At 34.2% G+C, this 22,340-nt stretch overlaps 1 protein-coding gene across 1 annotated transcript in view; it reads right to left on the reverse strand.

Moving 5' to 3' along the window:
- Positions 1–797: 797 nt before the first annotated feature.
- The window catches only part of LOC109069025 (zinc finger protein neuro-d4-like), a 43,125-nt gene continuing 21,582 nt past the window's right edge, over positions 798–22,340 (reverse strand). Inside the window, 7 exon segments of the mRNA XM_042771003.1 lie at positions 798–1,608; positions 2,282–2,363; positions 2,496–2,608; positions 2,694–2,813; positions 19,213–19,344; positions 19,996–20,074; positions 21,972–22,061. Coding sequence (XP_042626937.1) covers positions 1,538–1,608; positions 2,282–2,363; positions 2,496–2,608; positions 2,694–2,813; positions 19,213–19,344; positions 19,996–20,074; positions 21,972–22,061 — 687 coding nt within the window. The 3' untranslated portion in view covers positions 798–1,537.

The following is a 22,340-nucleotide window of genomic DNA, read 5'->3' on the forward strand; positions in this document are numbered from 1 at the left end:
AATATAGGTCAACTAGATAATTATGTTTTGCCCCACTAGTTATTTTTTTCTCTTAGTTCCTGTGCACATATCTATGGAAGAAATTGTGATTTTTTTTTTTATCTTGGTAGAGGTTGAGATCTTCAGGACCAAATGCAACAGAGTTTTGAATGCTGAGAGCAGGTGTGGGTGGGAAAATACTGATATTTATGGAATCTTATTGCTGCGACAGAATTTTTATCTCACAATTCAGTCTTTTTTGAGTCAGAATTGTGGGACAGTTGCAAATTTTATTTTTATTTATTTATTTTTTTTCATGGAGGAAATAAGATTGTGTTGGGTCCTGCAGATCCCAACCTCTCCCTCACTGTAACTACAAGTTTTGGATTTTTTATTGAAAATGAGTGACAAGTTTTGTGGTAATCAACATTATTCCACAAGTGTTGTAGATTAACTTGTATCAAACCAGGAGTATTCCTTTTAATACAGATTTGTGTTGCAAGAACCAAAAAGTTGTACCTTCAAGGGATATTAAAGGTGCTGTATGTAGGATTGACACCGAGTGGTTGAACTAGGTATTGCAGTCCAAATTCAAAATATTGGACAGGGTTTTTTTCACCGGGCCCCTCCTCCTCAGACTTGATGCACACACAGGTTGCCAGATTGAGGAAACAAACAGGAATGTGCACACTTGATGATAAATGAAATGAAATACGCTGTGTTTTCCGCCAACTGGCAACCTGGGCTGCCGAAATACAATTGGGTAAACTGGCAGTTGGTGGGTTTCACAAACCAAACAAAAGACCGACATTCCGGCCCAGAACGCACATTTTCAAAGGAGAATAACTGACTGTAGCATTGTTTTTCAAATAAACAAGTATGTTAACTTAGCATGTTATTTAAATATCTGCAAACGTATTATGGTATTTTTATGCTTTAGTAGAGACAAAAACTTACATAAAGCACCTTTAATTATTGAAGAATTCATTCATCTCTACAACTGAAGTCTAATTACAGCTAGAATAAGGCCAAATTGAATGACAAAACATGATCTCATTACATGCTGGTGTCTGTTCCTGAAGAATATACTGCTAAGAATCAATGGCACACTGATACCATCTCTCACCAGAGCTAAACCAACCAAAAGCTGCGGTGAGATCATGTGGCACTTGTCTCAACTGCAGTTGGTGCGTCATCTAATGTCACAGAGACTCCTCCCACTGACACGCCCCCCTTAGCCTCGTGCAAAATGTCTCCTCAGCGACAAACTGTTTGGCACTGCTGGTTTAACCAACATAAGATCGAGCCAGGCAAGAAGAAGACCTCTCTGATCCACGAAGGAAACAACTCTTTGGGGGACTGTTAAGGAAAGGTCTGCTTGAGTCCCAATTGACATACAAAAATGTTAGTCGCACCCTACGTTTTCCTTGCAGTCACCATACAGGCAATAGGCAGATGAAACATGTTCTCTTCTGGTGGATGTTGGGGGAGTCTCTTTGGATCTGTGATGATGGGATAGAGTAGGATGAGACTGCTAGGGTGAAGTAGGGCACGGAGATTAGGTTAGTGTGATGTAGGCGGACGCTTTTTCCTTTAGCTGGCGCAGACACAGATGGCAACTCCAGCTCCCTGCAAAGGAAGAGCCACAAATGATGTATAATATTAAAGCGTGGAATATTTGGCCTAAGTTAGTAATAGCTGTAATTGTACACTGCAAAATGTATTGTTTGTTTTATTTTTGTTTTTAGAGAAGATATTTTGAATTTAGTTATCAAATAGTGTTTTATTGTTTTAAGCTCAAACCTCTATAAAATGGGCTAGATTTATGCTTTAAAACAAAAATATTTTTACTGTATTTGAAAGAAAAATTACACTGAAAACCACTGGATGTTCTTAAATGTGACTCATATATAACAAATACTCACATGCATGCCCAATTTTAAGGCAGCTTTAATCACCTTTTTGATAACTTTGTGACTAAACTGACGACATAACTACGACATTGCATGCTCGTAGTTTCTTTTGCACTTTAATAAAAATCTATTAAAAATAAAATCGATCTATTTTCTTACCAGTTTGTATACTTGTGTGTGTGCGTGAGTGTGTATATTTATACATTTATTTGATATTATATGAATTTATATGAAAATAAATATATACTTATTTATATTTTTATATGAATGTATATGAAAATAACTATTTTATTCATTTTTACAAGTACAAAAAATAGTGATTAAGAATATGATTCTTATTATTATTATTTTATTTTTAAACACATCAGTGTAAAACACACAGCACATACCCTCTGGAGGCTCCGACATAGGGGGGCTTAGACAATACATGTGATACCCTCTGTCACAATCATCACAGAATAAAAGCTGATCCTGTAAAAATAATGCAAGTTGATCCTTGTATGAACATGTCCCCAAACACCAGCGCTGGGGCCTTGGAGTAAACAGTTTAGAAATACAACAGATTGCACTGGAAAAGTAAGTTGCTTCGTTCAGTTGACTTACATCGTTCTCTGATGTTCCGCACAGGCTGCAGGATTTGCACTCGATGCACTGCCAGCGGTAGGTCCTCACTGCCGCCGTCATGTTGACCGTGAACTGCAGGCACGACGGATGACCTGCAAGAGCCCAAAAAGAAGGTAATATGTTGAGAAAACTAATAAATCCTATTTCCGAGTAGAGTTTACATGGGTTTGGTCGCACCTGATCGGCCGCAGTCTGCACAGGAAATTAGATCTTCAGGACAGCCTGTTTTCTTAGAGCCTCCTAGACAGAAGTCACAGTAGCCGTTCGGGATGACAGAACCATCGGCTGCTTTTTTGGCTGCAAACGTAATGTAATTAAGAAATATGTTATTATTAATTAATGTGTTACGTGTCATAGACTAAGAATGAAAACATTTTTACATTTTAAGTTAATGGAAATTTATAAATATATTGTTCATCTATAATTCATGTTTCTTCATAATACATTAACAAATGTTAAATTACAAAACTTGAAATGTTAATAATACATTAGTATATGTGTAAATTATCATTAAATGTTTTTGAACTTCGTATTTATCATATAATCCTTAAAAAAAGTATCATGGAAAGTCTTGAATGTTTGGTTCTGAAATTTCTTTTTTGTATTAATTTGAATTTATTGTTTTTTAAAATGTATAATGGCTGCTGAAAATTTAGCTTTGTTGTAATAGTATTGTTACAATATTACTGTTTTTACTATATATTTGACCAAATAAATGTAGCCTTGGTGACCAAAGTCTTTCAAAAACATAAAAAAAATAAAAATAAAAAATAACCGACACTAGTGCAGAATAATTTATGCTTTAAAATATTGTTCATTGTTAGTTAAATACACAAAAATAATGACAGATTTAAAAAAAAAAAATTCTTAGAAAATGTTAGATATAGGATATTAACATATTGTGGATAGGTTGCTGTTGCTAGGGTATTCTGTATGGTTTCTATGATTCTTTGCTTTAAAAAGACCACCGTCAAGCCTCTATAATATTCTAGTCTCTAGATATGACTTCAGTCCCTCAAGCAGTGCCCATCTGCACCTACATACCTTTTTTGCCCAATTTACTTTTCACAAGAAGAAAATCATATATCTGCTTAACAAATAAGTATCATTCATGGAGCACAAACACATTTTAATACTGAGAGCTTTCTTTAAATCCCAACCCTAAATATGAGCAATAGTGCGAGCAGCACTAACTAGAGCTGCTCATATGAAGCCTGATTGTGTAGTGTGTTTCTGTCCATATGTTTCCTATCACAGTGGTATATGGGCCTGCTGAAGCCTGCAGTCGGAGCGGAGGGAGGGGGACAGGCTCTCCACTGGGAGAACTGGAGGTCTGTTAAATATTGTCACAGGAAGAGAGGAAACTGCTGCGGAGACAAACAAATACACAGCAGGAGACTGGTGTATATAATTAACAAGGAAGACAAGGACAGCTCTGTGCAGTGCTCAGATCAGCTTGAATTCATGGCTGAACGGTTCTGGCTTTCAGCCGGTTGAATTCAATGCAACAGTGAGACTGGTTTTGCTTGCATATGTATAGTAGAAATACGTGTATGTGGCAGTGTAAAACAACACACACACACATACACACACACACGCAGTGATCATGTGCGGGTGATTTGGAGAGCTCTGGCCCTCTCCAGCGAGGTCATTAATCCACTCCATCCTCTAGAGATCCTATCAGTGGGGGAGGGAGCATGTGTGTGTTAGAAAGAGAGAGAGAGAGAGAGAGAGAGAGAGAGAGAGAGAGAACAGGGAAAGGGGGTGCTGTTTTATTCTCTAATCTCTAGAGAGAAGAGAGAGAAAGAACCAGGATAAGATAAGAGACAGAGGAAGTAAAACCCAGTCCAGATGAAAAAGTGTTTGCCGTCCAAACCTCGGTGTGAAAACATACGCAAATAACTCCACAAAATGTGTGAGAGGCTGCATTGTGTTGCATGGATATTAGCAGTAGCATTAGAGGCAGTTCTGCAGTGAGATGAGCACACCATGTGCTGTGGAACTGTCCAGGGTGCTTAAAGCCAAACTCTACCCGTTTCAGCACAGGTCAGGTCTCAGCACAGTTCAGATAGTGGGGGAAATAAAAGCTGGAGTTACTCAAACTGTCTGCAGTCCACTGGTTCACTATTATGTAGTTAAAACTGTATCAGAAATTCTCACTAATGCATAGGACAATTCAAAATCACTCAAACAAATATATGCAATCCAAAAATACATTTATTTTATCTGTTGCTTCTAATTTTACAAATAAATCTTTGCATTTGCACTCAGAATTGCAAGGTACTTGTGAATGCATTTGTGAATATTTTTATAAATTATTATATATATATATTATTATTATTATTATTAATCTCATATATAAACAATTCAAATAAACTGGTCACTTGTCTTCATGTTTAATAATTATTATTTTTTATTGTACAATTTATTTTTTTTTTTTGTTTTTTTTATTTTAAAATTTTTATATAAACAATTAAAATAAACCGGTCACTTGTCTTTATGTTTAATAATAATAATAATAATAATAATGAATAATTATTATTATTGTTGTGGCTGTTGTTGTTGTTTTTAAAACATATGAACGAGGCATCAAGTGCTTTTTGTGGCACATTTTTATTGTTTATATATGATCTGTATAATAATAATAATAATAATAATAAGTAAAAAACAACAGCAACTAATAAAAATAAGAATAGTTATTATCTTCATCATCCTCTTGGTCATACATAAACAATTAAAATACACAGTGTCACAAACTCATTTCTACCATGAAAAACAAATCAGGGGTGTTGGACTTTAAAGAAGGGCTGTCAGTCTGTCTGCATCTTGGGAACACATTAAAATCCCTTGGACTTTTGGATCATGCAAATTTGTATTATACAGTTGCTATTTCCCTGCGAACTGATCTGAAATCAAGACAGCCAATCAGACTGGAGCTTGCTGTTTTTGTGTGTAACCAGATGGTCAGTTGATGGTTCATTGGCCTGAAGCTGAGACTAGCATACAGTGAGCAACCAGTTCACACTTGCCATGCAACTCACCTTAATAATCAGTGGGTAAAAATAGTAAAGGCTAGTTTAAATAGAGAACAAGAGGGTTGGAATGTAAATTATAAGGATAGTTACTGAAAGCTGGGCAGTTCACTGAAAATAAGGAAGCAAATCTCTATGGCATACACATTCACACTGCATAATTAGAGAATGAAAACTAGTGAAGGAGTGAACTGCCCTCCAGAAAGCAGTGCTACAATCTGCCTTACACAAATACTGGCTGCAGAATATGACATAAGGGTGAATAAAAGATGTCTGAATTTTCATTTTTGGGGGAGCCATTATAAAGAATGCAGGCTAGTTCATTTTATGGAATGTAATATTGAAAAATAGACATGGAGAGGAAAATAAAAAAGAGGGTATTTGACAGGAGTGTTTAGTATCACTTTTAAAATAATTTTAGTATCACTATAGTTTTTATTAATATTTTGAATGAGTTTTTATTTTTATATTTTCATTTGAAGTTTAGTTGAAGTTGAGGGAAATGTTGCTTTGGCAACTAATTTTAATGTTAATGTCAATTAGTTTTAATGTTAGCTTGAGTTAACTATAATAATTCTGCTTGACAGTAGTGTGACAAAGATTCTTCTGTGAAAAGCTATGAAAAACATGCGAGTATTGATTAATATACAATCAATGTACAAACAATATTTCAATGCATTCTGGTTTCCTACAGTTATATCGAATTGAAAATAGTGAGAAGAAATCTTTTCTTTTGTCCATCTGTCTCAAAGGCAGCGGCGCTCACAAGTCCCTGAGGAGCGCATACATTCACAAACATGAACACACTCTCCTGCTGTCTCATGTACTAAACACAAACAACATACAGTATATGCAGAAAATAAAGGCTTGAAAACAAGATCTGAAAGAGCAGAGAGTGAATCAGCAGATTCTAGCATACGCACAGGGCTGCCCCGTAGCCTGCCCAATTCCAGCAAAAGCCTATCAATGATTAAAAGCCTGCAGTCATGTTTAAGGTGTAGTGTTCAGATGTCAGTCACAGGCAATCAATCCTGCTTTCTCGTACATGCACACAAAAAAGAAGGATGGGAGGAGAGAGACAGGCAGACAGATGCTCTGTTCCAAAATCTAGAGAGCTGCCTCCAAATGCATCATAAGGTGTGATCCCCACACAAAGCCTGTTCTAAAAAGTATAGGCAGCTTAATTATGATGCCCTCTAAGATACATCATTTCAGCCACATTTTCCTTTGTGGAAAAGGAAATCCCATAATGAGAAGAGTACAGGATATTTGTAGAACTTCACTAGACAGAATTTATTTATTTGGAATGCCAAACACAAACAACACTTGAGCTTTATATAATATAATATAATATAATATAATATAATATAATATAATATAATATAATATAATATAATATAATATAATATAATATAAAGTATTTATTTTTTAAATGATACATTTAATTCTATATAAAACTCATATTTTAATTAAATAATAATTGGTACTTAATATACTAATTATTTTTTATTATTATATTGTTAACACAATGTAAAGTAAATTTATTTACAGTGAATTTAAAATAATTTATTTTCATTCTATATAAAAGTTAGATTTCATTCAATAGTTCTAATAACACTTTATTATTTAAATATACTTTATAAATATATTTTATTATACATTATATATATAATGTATGTGTAATGTATGTATAATGTAGACAAATATATATATATATATATATATTATTATTATTATTATTATACAGTGGATTTATATATAGTTATGTAGGTGATTTCATTCTATATGAAATCTTTATGTCATTTAATAATAATAATAATAATAATAATAATAATAATAATAATAATAATAATAATAATAATAATAATAATAAACTATTTATATTTTTATAATAGTTCATTAAATAAGTTGGTTATAATTAATTAAAATGCATTATTTTGTGCATTATATGTGTGTTATGCATCTTTATGCTTATTAGAGTCTCGTTTCATTAGTTTAGTATCATGCCTGAGTTGCTGCCTATGAAGAGTTTTATAAACCAGTGACTTTTGAGTTTCCATGACAGTTAGGAAGCTGCTGTTCTAGAAGACATCTGTCTATGCAGACAGCAGACAGCGAGGCAGCACACTAGGTACTGGCACAAAGCCCTATATTAACACAAAAAAAAAACGGAAAAGGTAAAGAACAGAGAGATGAGTGAAGCCAAAAGAAAAACATAGATTGAGAGTTTTAGAGACAATCGCAGGAGTTTTGTTGCCATGCCTTCCTACCTCCCTAAATCTTTCCCAATGCAGCATTTGGCCAATTATGAGGAGAATGCAGGCAGAACAGCACACTTCACAGCTTTCAAGTGTGTCTGCAGCCCCAAGGGAATCCAAAGGCAGAGATAGGAAGAGGGATCCTCAAAAACCTCCCTCCCTCATCATCGCTCTCTCCGCACCCCTAACTTCTCCAAACGATCCAATAGTGATACCATTCTATTTTAGCAAGATGACACATCTCTAATTAGGACATAATTGGCTGGGAGAGAAAGCAGCTCAAGTAACAGCGCCACAGGAAGTTCTCGCAAGCACCTGTTGGCACAAATTTTCATGGTGACACATCCCAAAAATATGATGCTACCAAACTAGAATCATGCAAAAGCATCGCTCACACTAAGACAATTCCACATGCCTGATCTGACACGCAGATCACTGTGAAATAAGGATTAGATTAAAGCTTAAGGAGAAACATACATCAACATGAATATTTATGAATAGAAAGTTCAAAATAATAATAAATAATGATTAACAGCATTTCTTTCCAATATAAATCATTTGTCACATTATTAATGCTTTACTGTCACTTCTGATCAGTTTGATGCATCTTTGCAACTTTTGATTAGTGTTTCACATTTTTCACAAAAAAAAAAAAAAAAAAAATATATATATATATATATATATATATATATATATATATATATATATATATATATATATATATATATTATTATTATTTTTTTTTTTTGGGGGGGGGGGGGATTCAGCTTGCCATCACAGGGAAAACTTACATTTTAATTATTTTACAGTATTACTGTTATGCTGTGTGTGTGTGTGTGTGTGTGTGTGTGTGTGTGTTATCAAATAAATACAGCCTTGGTCATAATAGACATCTTTTAAAAAACAAAATAAAAAAACAAAATTATTTTTTTTCCATATATTTGCATTATTTACACTATGGGTGAAATGTTTATACATATTATTTACACCTGTATTTTTTTATAATTTATCTTATATATATATATATATATATATATATATATATATATATATATATATTTATTTATTATATATATTAATTATTATTATTATTATTATTATTTACACATTTTGCTTGATTTTTGGTTACATTAATTATTTTCTGTCATAACTGACAGTCATATTTAACTGAATTAATCCTTTATCATGTGCTTTATACTGTGGAAAACCTCACACAATAGCATCTCCTGAACCAAACTAGGTTTAAAATAGGACATAAGAGGCACCTCATTAAGTTTTGCTGCAGTGTGGATGGATTTTACACAAACAAATAGCAGATTCCCCCTCTTGAGCTCGGCTTTATTACTGCTACATCTTTGCCTAATCATTTTTTGAGGCTGCCCACATTCTGCACCCCACTTCTTGACCATGACAAATGGGGCGGACTTCTGCTTTTAATAACCTCCTTCATCATACTACCACAGACACACACACACACATACACACACACATTCATGTATGCTTACACATGAACAAACAGCATTTGTATTGTTGGGTTCGGAATAAAACCAGACAAGTACCAATCATAAACTCGATATATTGGTCAGGACAGTTAATTTGTAGATATTTGGCCATTTTGAGATTATTACCATCAGACGACATGATTGGCTGATTAACAGAAGTGTGTCAGATCCAAAGTCTACCAACAGATAAGTGGTAACCTTTCTAAGCTATTTCTATTTAACCAATAAAAATGAGTTTTGTTGGTATAATACATTCAGCTGATGTTAAATAATACTTCTGACTTTAATAAAACCAGTTAATTTAGATGTTACCACTTTTAGTTAACTTTGTGTGTAACAATCAGATATCAGGGTATAAGGGGCTCATTACAGCAATTGGATATTTGGATCAATAAAAAAAACACTTATAAGTCCTATAATATAAATAAGTAATATGTGAAAAAACAAAAGGCATTTCAGTATCATACAGGCCTCAGTAGTTTGTCCAGTCAGCGACAAAGTTGCATAACAGAATGACATTGTGAAAGGAGAGGAGGATCAGCTTTTGGTGCATAATAAAACCTGATCTATGGTTGCGGTGTAGTCAGTCTGACGTGCGTGCACACACACACACACACACACACACACACACACACACACACACACAAACCAATGCTGTGAGATACATGGTGACTCTAGTGATGAAAGCCAACAGCATGGAGCAGCAGATACACACAGACTATCCTGCAGCCCAAAACACTGAATTAATGCCACAATCACGCTATTCTTTGAACGTGTTTACAAAAGCAAAATTACTCTCCACCACAAAAAGGAATAACACAAACACACACAAGCATATTGAACCTTCACAACACAATCCTTCACACAAGACAACATTCACAGGAAAGTACTGTATATGCAAGCGGGAGGAGAAACACACTTCAGTGAGACTTTTCCACTCTCCAACTTTCATGGAACAAATGGAAACTGTAAACATTTGAAAATCAATATTTCCACTGCAGAACCCTGGGATTGTGAATCCAGAACAAACTCATGCAATATATATATTATACTTATGATACCCCATGATAGCTCTCATACTGAGTGATTTTTGTACTCTCTGTCCTTACATATATATATATATATATATGTGTGTGTGTGTGTGTGTGTGTGTGTGTGTGTGTGTGTGTGTGTGTGTGCGTGTGTGTGTGTCCTTAGATATATGTTTAAATTTATAAAGTTTTATCAAATTTATAAAAAAATATGTTTATAAAGAAAGCGAATGAGAGGTCAGGAGTGCAATAAACTCTTTTTAGGGAACATATACAGAATTTGACTCTGGGCCTCCCATCTGGTTAAACTAAGATTATTGCAGTGCAATAATAACAACTTTTATGTATATGCACATGCCATTTACAAGGTAATAATATAATATAGGTAATAATAGGTAATAATAATATATGTATTTAAATAGGTGTATCTGTATACTGTATACATACTGAGTACAAGTGAGAAAGAATAAATTATATATAATTGTAATTAATATTATATATATATATATCATATATAACATACTGAGTACAAGTGAGAAAGAATAAATCATATATAATTGTAATTAATATTATATATATATATATCATATATATTTACACACACACACACACACACATTTAAAAAATTATAAAGACAGTGTTTAATCAAAAATAAAAAAAAGATTCATTAAATTCATTAAAAATGAAGTGATTAACTCAACAGAAAGCAGTCAATTTTTAAGTTCCTAGTACTAAACTTTTTATCCGAGCATGTTTACATGTACATGTGAGAAAGAAGGTGAAGAAAAGAAAATGCTAGAAATGATGGCGTGGTGAGAGTCTAAATGATCCTGAGGAGGCAGTCTAGCCAAACAGCCCTCGGCCCTCTTCTTAATACAGAATAGCAAATGAGGCAGAACGCAGTATAACTCAACACTACTGTCTGCCCTCATATATATGCCAAATCATAAAGAGAATCCAGCAAGTTTCTCTCTTTCTCTTTCTTTCCATCTCTCTCTCTCTCACTCTCTGATTTAATGAACCTCCCTCCCCTCCATCCTCAAACCTAGAGAAACTCCAAACTCCACTGCCTCTCTCTCTCCCTCCCTGCTCTCGATGTATAACAACCTATTCTTTATAGCGGGAGTCTGGCTGGCCAGTCTCCATGGCAACACCATCACTAGGCAACGGCCACTGCTCTTCCTGCTTTGTTGCGGAGCAGACAGGAGTGCAGCTGTGGCAGGTAGCGGCCGGGGCCTAGCGGAGCGTGGAGTGCAGACAGGTAAACTCATACAGATAAGTATACTTGAGATTTTGCAGAAATTGCCTGAGTCTAGTGTATAATTAGAATTTTCTTGAGTCATTTTTATGTTATGCATTATCAAAGTATTCATAATGCATCATAATACACATAATAAAGCATTACAGATTTTCATAACCCCTTTCATTACCTGTTCCTGTTTAAAGATTATAATGCATAAAACACATGATAAGCACTGTTTTTAATTAATTATTGCTCTTTAATGTACAAAATTACTTCGTTTTCTTAGTGCATGTTCTTTATTTTATTGCAAACGATTTTTTTGTATAATAATGTTATAATGTTATAATGAGATAATGTTAACTAATAGCCAAATAAGTTATAACTAAGTATACACAATGTAATAATTATAAGATGTTTTATAATGTTTTATTATGCATTAAAAATACCATTATAACCCATACAGACTTTAGTATCGTCAGTATCTAAATCTACAGTTACATACAATTATCTATTTTAATCTAAAATATCAAAAAATGATATATCTCAAATATTTTTGCTAATTTAAATAAAGCCGAATCCAGTGAAAATATTATATTAGGTGAAAATGCTAAACTAAAGGAAAATTACGTTGCAACAAAATGAAATAACTTGAAGCATTAAATTTACTGACTGGAAAACTAAAACAAAAAAATGAAGTAAAAAATAAATTAAACATAATATTAATATTGAAAAAAAGGGGTCGAATACAAAATCACTAAAAATGAAACAAAATTTAAAATGAAATTGAAAATAAAAAATTAAATCTCATCAAACATTAATAAAAATCATACATACATACTATTGTGATTGTGTGTGTGTATATGACAATGATTACAGTATTATAATGTATTATTATAATTGCCTTTAAACAACACTATGAAACATGATAATGAAACATAAATTCCATGCACATTTTAAAATCACATATCTTTATTACAATAAATGTGAGTGTGTGTGTGTGTGTGTGTGTGTGTGTGTGTGTGTGTGTGTGTGTGTGTGTGTGTGTGTGTGCACAGACTACAGGAAAAATGTTCCCACTCACTCTTTACAGTCTAAACCCCATGTATACAGATTTAAATATGAAACACAAACAATTATAAAATACCCATTTGTTGTAATAAAGATCATATGTTATTTTAAATGTGCATGGAATTTACGTTTTATTATCTAGTATTGTTTGAAGGCTCTTTGAGGCATAATGCTATTCATTACTGCTTTGTTTTAACCAGGATAGCATGATTTTTGCCATCCGTTTATTGCAATTGACTGTTGTTGTGCTGCTGTTGATAAGTTCAGCCTCCTCTCGTTCCCAGGTGTGCTGATATGCCATCATTATTTGTGCCATGATTCAGCCTAACAATCACGATTCCTCTCATACAAACAGCATGAGGGAATTCATCTGAAGGGAGTCATTCCAAGCTTTCAGAGCAGTTACCAGCCATAATCAACACAATTGTTCATAAAAAAAAAAGTATGTGATTACTCAGGTGCTTGTGTATGTGACACACTTATATACACATACATAAAAAAATAAAAGCAGGGAGTGGGGAAGTGGGGGAATCAAATTTAGGAATGAATGTAGAAAGCAAACAAAGAGACAGAAAGACAGATCAAATCTGACCTTCACCACGATGAAAAACATCACCGCCCCCCCACCACCACCATATATATATATTTTTTTTTACAAAAAAAAAAAAAATGCTACCCTTCCAGCAGGCCTCCTGCTAAACGAGTGTCTCCATAAATCTGAATGTACACTCTAGTTTATTTGTTCACTAAGAATGTCCAGTGTCCAATTTTATCTAATTTATATATGAACATTTCACCTCTTAAATTATGTATTTTGTTTAATAATGGTGATGGAAATACCATTTTTAAACATTTCCGAAATAAAATGGCGCAATCTTTCGTCTTGAAAAAGTGGCAAAAAATATAAAACAGGGTTACTATCATTTACTAAAAATAAAACAAACAATTAAAAACAATTTTTGTTAAAAATAAAATAAAATAATAAAATGAAATAAAATATTTTATGAAACTTTAACAATAGATAAGATTGGCAACAAACTGAAATAATATTAAGCTGAAACACCTAAATTGGAGAGAGAATTTTTTTATATAAAACTGAACTAAAATGAAAAAAGTCCTAAATTGTAATATTTAAAAAAAAAGAAAAAAATGCATTTTACTAAATGCAATTACTAAGTATAAAAAAAAAAAAAAAATTTTTTTTTTATAATATATATATATATATATATATATATATATATATATATTATATATTTTTTTTTTTTTTTTTTTTTTTTTTTTTATATATATATTAAAATATTAATAAAAGCAATATTATCGCATAAATAATACTAAAATAACATGGGTATAAAATAAATGTTCAAATCTGTACCTCTAGTTGATGAAACACACACTAAAACGTTTCAAATGTATTGTATCAGTTACAGTATAATCTTGACTACTATTTGCCGTGCTTTCAAATTAATTTTACACTATTACTTGTATAATTTATTCAAATTTAATGACAATGGAATACTGTGACTTAACAGTGAACAAAACCAGGAATGCAGTAAAATCACAATGATCTGAATAATTTTTAACAGTAATCTCTTCTATATCTACAGAATACCCACAGTACTATGCTGGCTTAAGCTTTCCAGCCTGCACTAGCATAAATAAATGATGTTGTTGAATTTTTAACTATTTGTTGGATGATTCCGCTGTTGCTGTCGTTGTATTCACTTTAGGTTACATGTTTGGTAATGTTCCGAGTTTATTATGATTGTCACCTTGTGCAACAGTATTTTGCAAAACTCATTATTTCCCTTAACTGTTCATAGAAGATTATGTTATTTCTGTACTTTAACATTCCGTATTACCAAATATAATATAAACTGTAAGGGTTAAGAGCTAATCATAATGTCTGGCTTCTTGTCTTCATGTTAAACAATGCAACGAATTGTATTCCGTAACACAATTACACTGGATGGGAGAAAATTAATTAAAAGTTAAGAACTTCGCTGCTAAAGGGAATGTTAATTATCATAATGAAAAGGAACACAACTATTTATACTATTATCTCACAATGCAGCACAGTTATCTTTTTTCCACAGTATTTTGCCGTGTTAGGATAGAAAATGGCACTGATTTCTCTTTAAAATTCAGAAAATTAGGGTAAAATCCTGACGTTTTTTAAGAGTGTGGGTGTAGAGAGTGTGTATGTGTGTGCGTGCGAGCATATGGGGGAGGATTTTAACTAGAACTCCCAAATCCAATTTTCAGGTGCACATCTAAAGGGTCGACCTCAAATGCAAACAGCAATCCCCCCGCCACCTACCCCTCTACCCTTTATCCCTTCACATTGACACCAGATAGCACCCCTCCCCCCAAACCCTGCTGGACAGCCCCCAAATCCCCCTCCGTCCCACTAGCAGCACCACAACACTATATGAAAAAGAATATGAGCAGGCATGAATTTTAATGCAGTCGCTCATCTCAGCCAAGCAGCCTCACGTCTGCAGTGGAAATAAATAAAGAGGGGGAAAAATACAGAGAACTGATAGATGAATCTTAAATCAAAAGGAGATAGAGCAGAGAGCATAGGCAGAAAGACAAGGGTGATGGGGAAAAAGAGAGAAAGTGAGAAAGAAATGGCAAAATAGAAGAAAGGAGAAAGACAGAGAGCGAGAATGAGAGGTGAAATCTCATCTCTTGGCTGAATAATCTGTCATTCATCAAACTGATAGAACAGAGAGAGGTGGAACAGCCGTAAAACCAAATAAAGGCAGAGGATGGGAGTTTCGGATTTGGTCTGGCTCCAATTCTCCATCTTGAGTTGGACGGCTCTAGCTATCATGCCTACATCTACATCTTTCTCTTTTGGTCTAAATATTGCATGAATAATACATGGGCCTAGGTTTCATTAAAACCTCTCTTATTAATAATATTGCTTGTGGTGGAGTATGGGAATACAGTGTGTGTGTGTGTGTGTGTGTGTGTGTGTGTGTGTGTGTGTGAAATGAAAAAAATGTACCACCCTGCAGATGCTCACGATTGCATTCTGTCTGAAAATCCTGCAAAATTTTACCACTAATCTTCAGCACTAACCAGCTTTCGAATCAACAAGCCAGTGGCGGTAAGAGGTAAACAAAGCGATGGGAAGGCAATTTCAGCCAAGCATTGAGCCAGATAACTCCGGGAGGCAAATGGGCATGATTTCACAAGGACACTGCAATGAGGTCACTGTTACCTTGTCTTTGTCAGGGAAAAAGGTTATAGACTGAAAACAACAAAGCCATAAGGGGTGGAAGATCACAATACTGATACTGATACATGACTTCATGAAAAAAAAAAAAAGTTTTTTTGTCTTTTTGTACCGGTAAAAATATCAAAACTAAAAATTCATTTTTACTTGTTCAGCAAAAATGTGTAAAGGCCTGTTCACACCAAGAACGATAACTACAAAGATAACTAGGCTATATTAGCATCCACACCAACAGAGGATATCGTCTGTTTATTCCAAGCGCACGCTCATCTGCCACTTTAAATCAAATCACTCAAGCTCTGATTGGCTGTCAATGTTTTTATCATTCATCAGCTGGAAAAAAGCGTTCTGAAAGTGATTCCAACGATATCGTTTCTCTGTGCCATTCTTTCATATTGAGAACGATTTTTAGAACTATATCTTTATCGTTATCTTTATAGTTATCGTCCTTGGTGTGAACAGGCCTTAAAGGGTTACTCCACCCCAAAATGAAAATTTTGTCATTATTCACTTACCCCTTTGTTGTTCCAAACCCGTAAAAGCTTCGTTCGTCTTCGGAACACAATTTAAGATATTTTGGATGAAATCCGGGAGGCTTGTGACTGTCCCATAGACTGCCAAGTAAATAACAGTGTCAAGGTCCAGGAAAGTATGAAAAGCATCGTCAGAATAGTCCATCTAGCATCAGTGATTCAACCATAATGTTATGAAGCGACTAGAATACTTTTTGTACACAAAGAAAACAAAAATAACGACTTTATTCAACAATTTCTCTCCTCTGTGTCTCTCCAAATCAGCGTAGCACCATTTTGACAAATCTGAGCAGTACGCAGCCGCGCTGCTCTGATGCGCTGTTTTCTATCAAACCAAATACATGTAAAAAACGTATCCTTGTGGCGTGGCTGACATCTGGTGATGCTTTTCATACTTTCCTGGACCTTGACACTGTTATTTACTTGGCAGTCTATGGGACAGTCACAGGCCTCCCGGTTTTCATCCGAAATATCTTAAATTGTGTTCCAAAGACAAACAAAGCTTTTACGGGTTTGGAACGACATGGGGGTAAGTGATTAATGACAAAATTTTCATTTTGGGGTGGATTATCCCTTTAAGACTTATTTTCAAAGAATATATAATGTTTTAAGCATAAACTACTGTTCAGAAGTCTGAAGTCAGCATGTTTTTTGTTTTTTTAAGGAAATGTATACTTTTATTCAGCAAGGATGCATTAAATTGATTAAACGTGACAGTAAAGACTTTAATATTGTTACAAAAATTCTATTTCAAATAAACTTTTTATTCATCAAAGAATCCTGAAAAAAAGTATCACTGTTTCCACAAAAATATTAAGCAGCACAACTGTTTCAATGATAATAATACGAAATGTTTCTTGAGCAGCAAATCAGCATAATAAGCTCTATTCGCTAGGGATTAGTATTATCTGGTGACCTTGTGTGATTTTGAAATTACCCCCCACATCTGAATTTCGTGTGGTGCATTCGCATGGGATAAGAGAAGCCAGTGATTTTACTCGAATTTACTTACTTAACTCCCGGATACCCGGATGTCAAGGGTTTGCGAGTGCCACATTTTGGCCAAATCACAGAGATGCCGATTCGCACGGGACTACTATTATCACAGGACCTCGGTGTTCGGTGAAATATGGTAGGTCAATTGTGGGGGAGTTTTACAAATTACAGACATGGCCGATTCGCACGGGATTAAGATCACAGACAACCTCCGCAATTATTACAAATGACTGGAGGTCACCAGGTAATACTAATCCCGTGTGAATAGGGCTTTAGAAAGATTTCTGAAGGATCAAATACTGATTTATTCTGAAGGAATAAATTACATTTTAAAATATATGCAAATGTGCTATGTTTGAAAAAATAAAAATATGCAATGTTTGAACGGTATTGTCAATGAGATGAGAAATGCATTTAATTTAAGATATATTCTCTGACGACACAACTTAATGTAATATTATTCTTTTCTTAGGTAAATGTATCTTGAATGTATCTTGTTTTCAGGACATTTTTACTGGAAAATGACAAAATACTGATTACAAAAACCGCAGTGTGAATTTTGTAATGCATGTGTGAGATGATTAATACCCTTTTCCACCAAAATGGTGCTGGTGCTCGGGGACGTCTCTCTCAATAGTACCACATTTTTACTTGAATGATAAAGTAACTGTTACTACATAACCAACTCTTTTTCAGACAGATTTTTTGGCACATCACATTCAAATCCCTTTAGTATGAACAGAAAAAAAATGTAATCCATGTTTTTAAATGTGTCCCAGTCCATCGGATTTCAAATCATTGTGTTCTTTTTGTCACTGGCCATTATGTGTATGTAACACTATTACATATGAGTCAGCAGTTTTGGACACAGTATTTAGCACCGTGGTGAGATGTCAAAAAATAGAGGTAAACAGAGGTAAAAAAAAGTTCAGTTTTCCATCGTGTTATCTTCTATCGACTTATCATATCATAACTATAGCAGCTGATGTAGATATGGATATTGACAACAGTGCTTAAACAAACGGATCCAAATCCAAATCGGATTTGAGTGCAGTGTGTACACAATCTTTTGCTTTGTTCATGTCGTGTGGTAATTACCATAATTACAAGATGACAAGTCAAAGATTCTACTGTGTCTTCAGAACCAGATATTCATTTCCATGGAAACCCATAGAATATAACGTCAAATGGATCCAGGCTTTGTTGTTGATGACAAAATACTTAAGAACGATGTTAATTCACCACAAGAACAAAAAAGGAAGAAAACTGTTAATATTATAAGAGTTCCATATATAAAGAATAAAATTCATAGTAATCAATTCACACATATTTGTAAATAAAATCTTTTTATTTCAGACAGATGGGGAAAATAAAGTGGCTGGAGTAGCATTGCAGCAAAACAAAAGTAGGAACAAGAGGACAAAACAGGGAGTCAGCTGCTGCACTGCGCACTTCCAGTCAGCTCTGGTGATTATAATGAACAATCTAGTTCGGTTAGGAGTAGTTTTTTAAACTTTAAGTGAATACCGCCCCTGGTTCCCGGCGATAACGGTGCCTGGTTTAAGACCAGCAGGATTAAGAGGCCGAGTCAATTTGGTCCAGGCCAGAAGCACCTTTCATTCATTGGAAATGCGTGGAACAGGGTTAGATTGGACAGCGGCTCCAGCACCAGCACCAGGGTCAGTGGAAAAGGGGTATGAGAGAGTGGGTAAATTGTGTTAGAATAGTGGTACTCTGTGGGTTGTGGTATGAGTGTGTAATCCATGGCTGCGGCTGATGCTGCGCTCACGTTTGTGGTTGTTCTTGCGCTGGAAGGGCAGTGTGTGCCGTTCGGAGTCTTCCTCACCCTCTTCGTCTGCCAGGTGTGTGTGAGTGTAATGGTAACTCAAACCCGGACGGTTCTTGTAGCGCTTCCCACAAACTAAACACAATGAAAAATACACAAGGAAACAAAAAGGCAGTCAAAAAAGTGTGATAATGTGTATAACTGTTTGGTTAACTTTGTCATGAACAAAAAGCATCGATTATAAGTATTATTATATTTACATTATTATTAATAATATTATTAATATTCTATTATTTTTTTACTATCAATTATTTTAATTAATTTCAAATTAATTTCATAGTAATGTAATAACAAAAAATGAATCATAAGTATTATTAATAAAATAAAGTATTTAATAAACATTACTCATAAGTGTTATATTTGGATAATAATAATTGTATATATACTATATATATATTTAATATTAATATTATAATATATTTTATAAGTGTTATATTTGTATAATATTTGTGTCATGTGTGTATATAAACATTCAGCTGTTATTGCCCATGAGAAAATATACAGTTACAGATAATAATGTTGGGAACATATGCAGGATAAGTCGCCAAAAAAAAAAAAAAATCAAAAATGATCTTCTATTATCAGGAGAATTGCATTGTACATGTATATATATGGGTATATGATACTTTTATTACCCGTTCTACTATTGCTTTCCCCATGCTGGTTTTAATAATGAATATAGAAATATGTTCTGTGATCATTTGTTTATTTTTGCATGATACTCACTGTCACACACATATGGCTTGTCTCGATCCTCTAGGGATGCTGGTTCCTGTCTCTTTCTCATCCCACCAACACCACATGCCTGGACATATCAAAAATTGCATGTAAACACACACAGATTAATTAACAGTTGGCAACCAGGTGCGGCTAGAGATCCATTGTTATTTTGGCCTTGCGGAGCCCCCATCCCACTTCCTTCTTCAAGCTTTAAGCAAATCCTCTTACACAGCATTAATTACACACAATTATCACAGCATCTCTTCCACACATTGCCGGATAACTATGTGGGGTGTGAGAGATCTTAGAGGAAGTAGTGTGTGCCCCAATTAACAGCACAGAAGGTGAGAGATTCTAGGGACTGAATCGAAGACATTCTGTTTGTTATCCTTGTATGTGTTTCTGCTAAACTAGAGTACTGAAACTTGCTTTTCTGTCACGGTTGTGTGCCATACATTGCCCTGTAAATTCCATGGCTGATTTTGATATAATGTATCAAAAAGTGTTCATTCAAATTTGAATGCACATATAAGTAGAATTAAGATAAAATGTATTATGTTATTAATCATGAATATGCAAAAACCCTAAAGAAAATTGTATTATATTATATTATAAATAGATTTAAATTTTAATCTCAATATATATTTTACAAAGTTATCTGAAAATAATGTGGTTGCCATTTTTAGTGCTGTGTGGCAACTATTGTTTTGATGGCTGAGCGCTGAAGTCAGAAAAAGATGTTGAATCTAAATAAATAAATTAATAAATATCTACATATCAGGACCTCCTGTCCTCCACCGGTCGTACAAAATGATAGGATTGCAACTAATGTAGTTGGTTAAGCCAAATTTGCTCAAATAAACAGAGCAAGTTTTCAGGAAAATCTAACTGAATTAATTACTTTTAGTTGTCTCTTCATATCAAGCTGCGATTGGAGAAATATTTTACCATCAACAACTACACATTTCTATTTGAAAGCATTTTAAGAATTCCGCTTCACTCTCTGTGTCGATTTATTATGTAAATTTGTGTAAAATTCATCATACGCGATATTTAAGTCCACATGCTCCATCTTATTTGACTCTTGAACTGTGTATTTGTAGAGTTTTCCTTCTTCAGGCTGTGGTTATTTCATGGCTTGAATGCATTTCTGCACAGAACCACTTACGATTCCAGCCTTTTATGTATGTGGGGTTGTAATTACAGATGAGATATGTTTTCAGTGTGCTATCACACATCAGGTGTTGTCTTTAAAGTGGTATTAAAGGATTTTTTTTCATAGCTGTTCGGAAGGAGTTGCTTTGAATCAACACAAAACCAGTAGAACGCAATGATGAAAGGTATGCAGGGATCAAACCTGGATATGTGCTAAACAGCCATAATGGATCAATGGCTGATGAGCTACAATAGCCTGCTTTGTTCAGACAGCAGCCTTGAAGAAACAGAAATCCTAGATTAAACAAAGACCCTGCAAGGCTCACTGCAAACCTGTGATACATTAAAACAAAACCTTGGGTTGTGGATCTAATTGCTACCTAGAGCAGAGGTTCTCAACTGGTCAGTTGCAACCCAAAAATGTGTGGCAGGTATATTCTTCTGACAGCAGGAAACAAACAATGCTGAAGGTAAATAATAAAAAGTATCAAACCATACCAAACCAACTTCTAAAAGACAGGCAGAAATGATTTCAGTATTTTTTTTTTCTCTTTTTTTTTTACATTTAAGATGGTACATCTAGTCAAACTCCAGAAAATTAATCTATTCACATCCAAATGACTAAAGGTAAACAAAAATATGACCCAGACCCTTGTACATTTGGCTGGGCACTTGATGTCCAATGCTAAAATTTTTGTTTTCTGAAACAAATCCAGTTGGGTCTTATGAGTAATCAGCCTACAACTGTATGATTCACTCTAATATTAGTATGATTCATACTAATTAATTAGTGACTGCAGAACATGTTATAGCTGCATGTGTTGTACCCGTCCTTTGGTGCGATTCTTGCGTTTGGGAACATCCTCCTCCATCTCATCCATGTCCAGCTCGTGAGGAAAATCTCCCACCAGCAGCTTCTGTGACCACAAGGAAAGACCAGCATATACTGTATAAGTCAGCTGTACTTTTTGAGCAACTCTACAATGTCAAACAAGCTGGAAAGACGAGTGGGAGAATAACAGACCCTAAGATATACTATATGGAAAATGTGTTTTATATTAGTTTCCATCAAATAATAGCTTGTAATGGCACTGAGCAATTCCCAGCGGACACATGGTTAAAAAAAACTTAAGGGTCTAGCTGGAACAGACTTTTTAACATTTAGGTCGCATTTGTTATCATATATTGGTGCAGTA

The sequence above is a fragment of the Cyprinus carpio genome, chromosome A15 (assembly GCF_018340385.1).
Source record: "Cyprinus carpio isolate SPL01 chromosome A15, ASM1834038v1, whole genome shotgun sequence".
Lineage (NCBI taxonomy): Eukaryota > Metazoa > Chordata > Actinopteri > Cypriniformes > Cyprinidae > Cyprinus > Cyprinus carpio.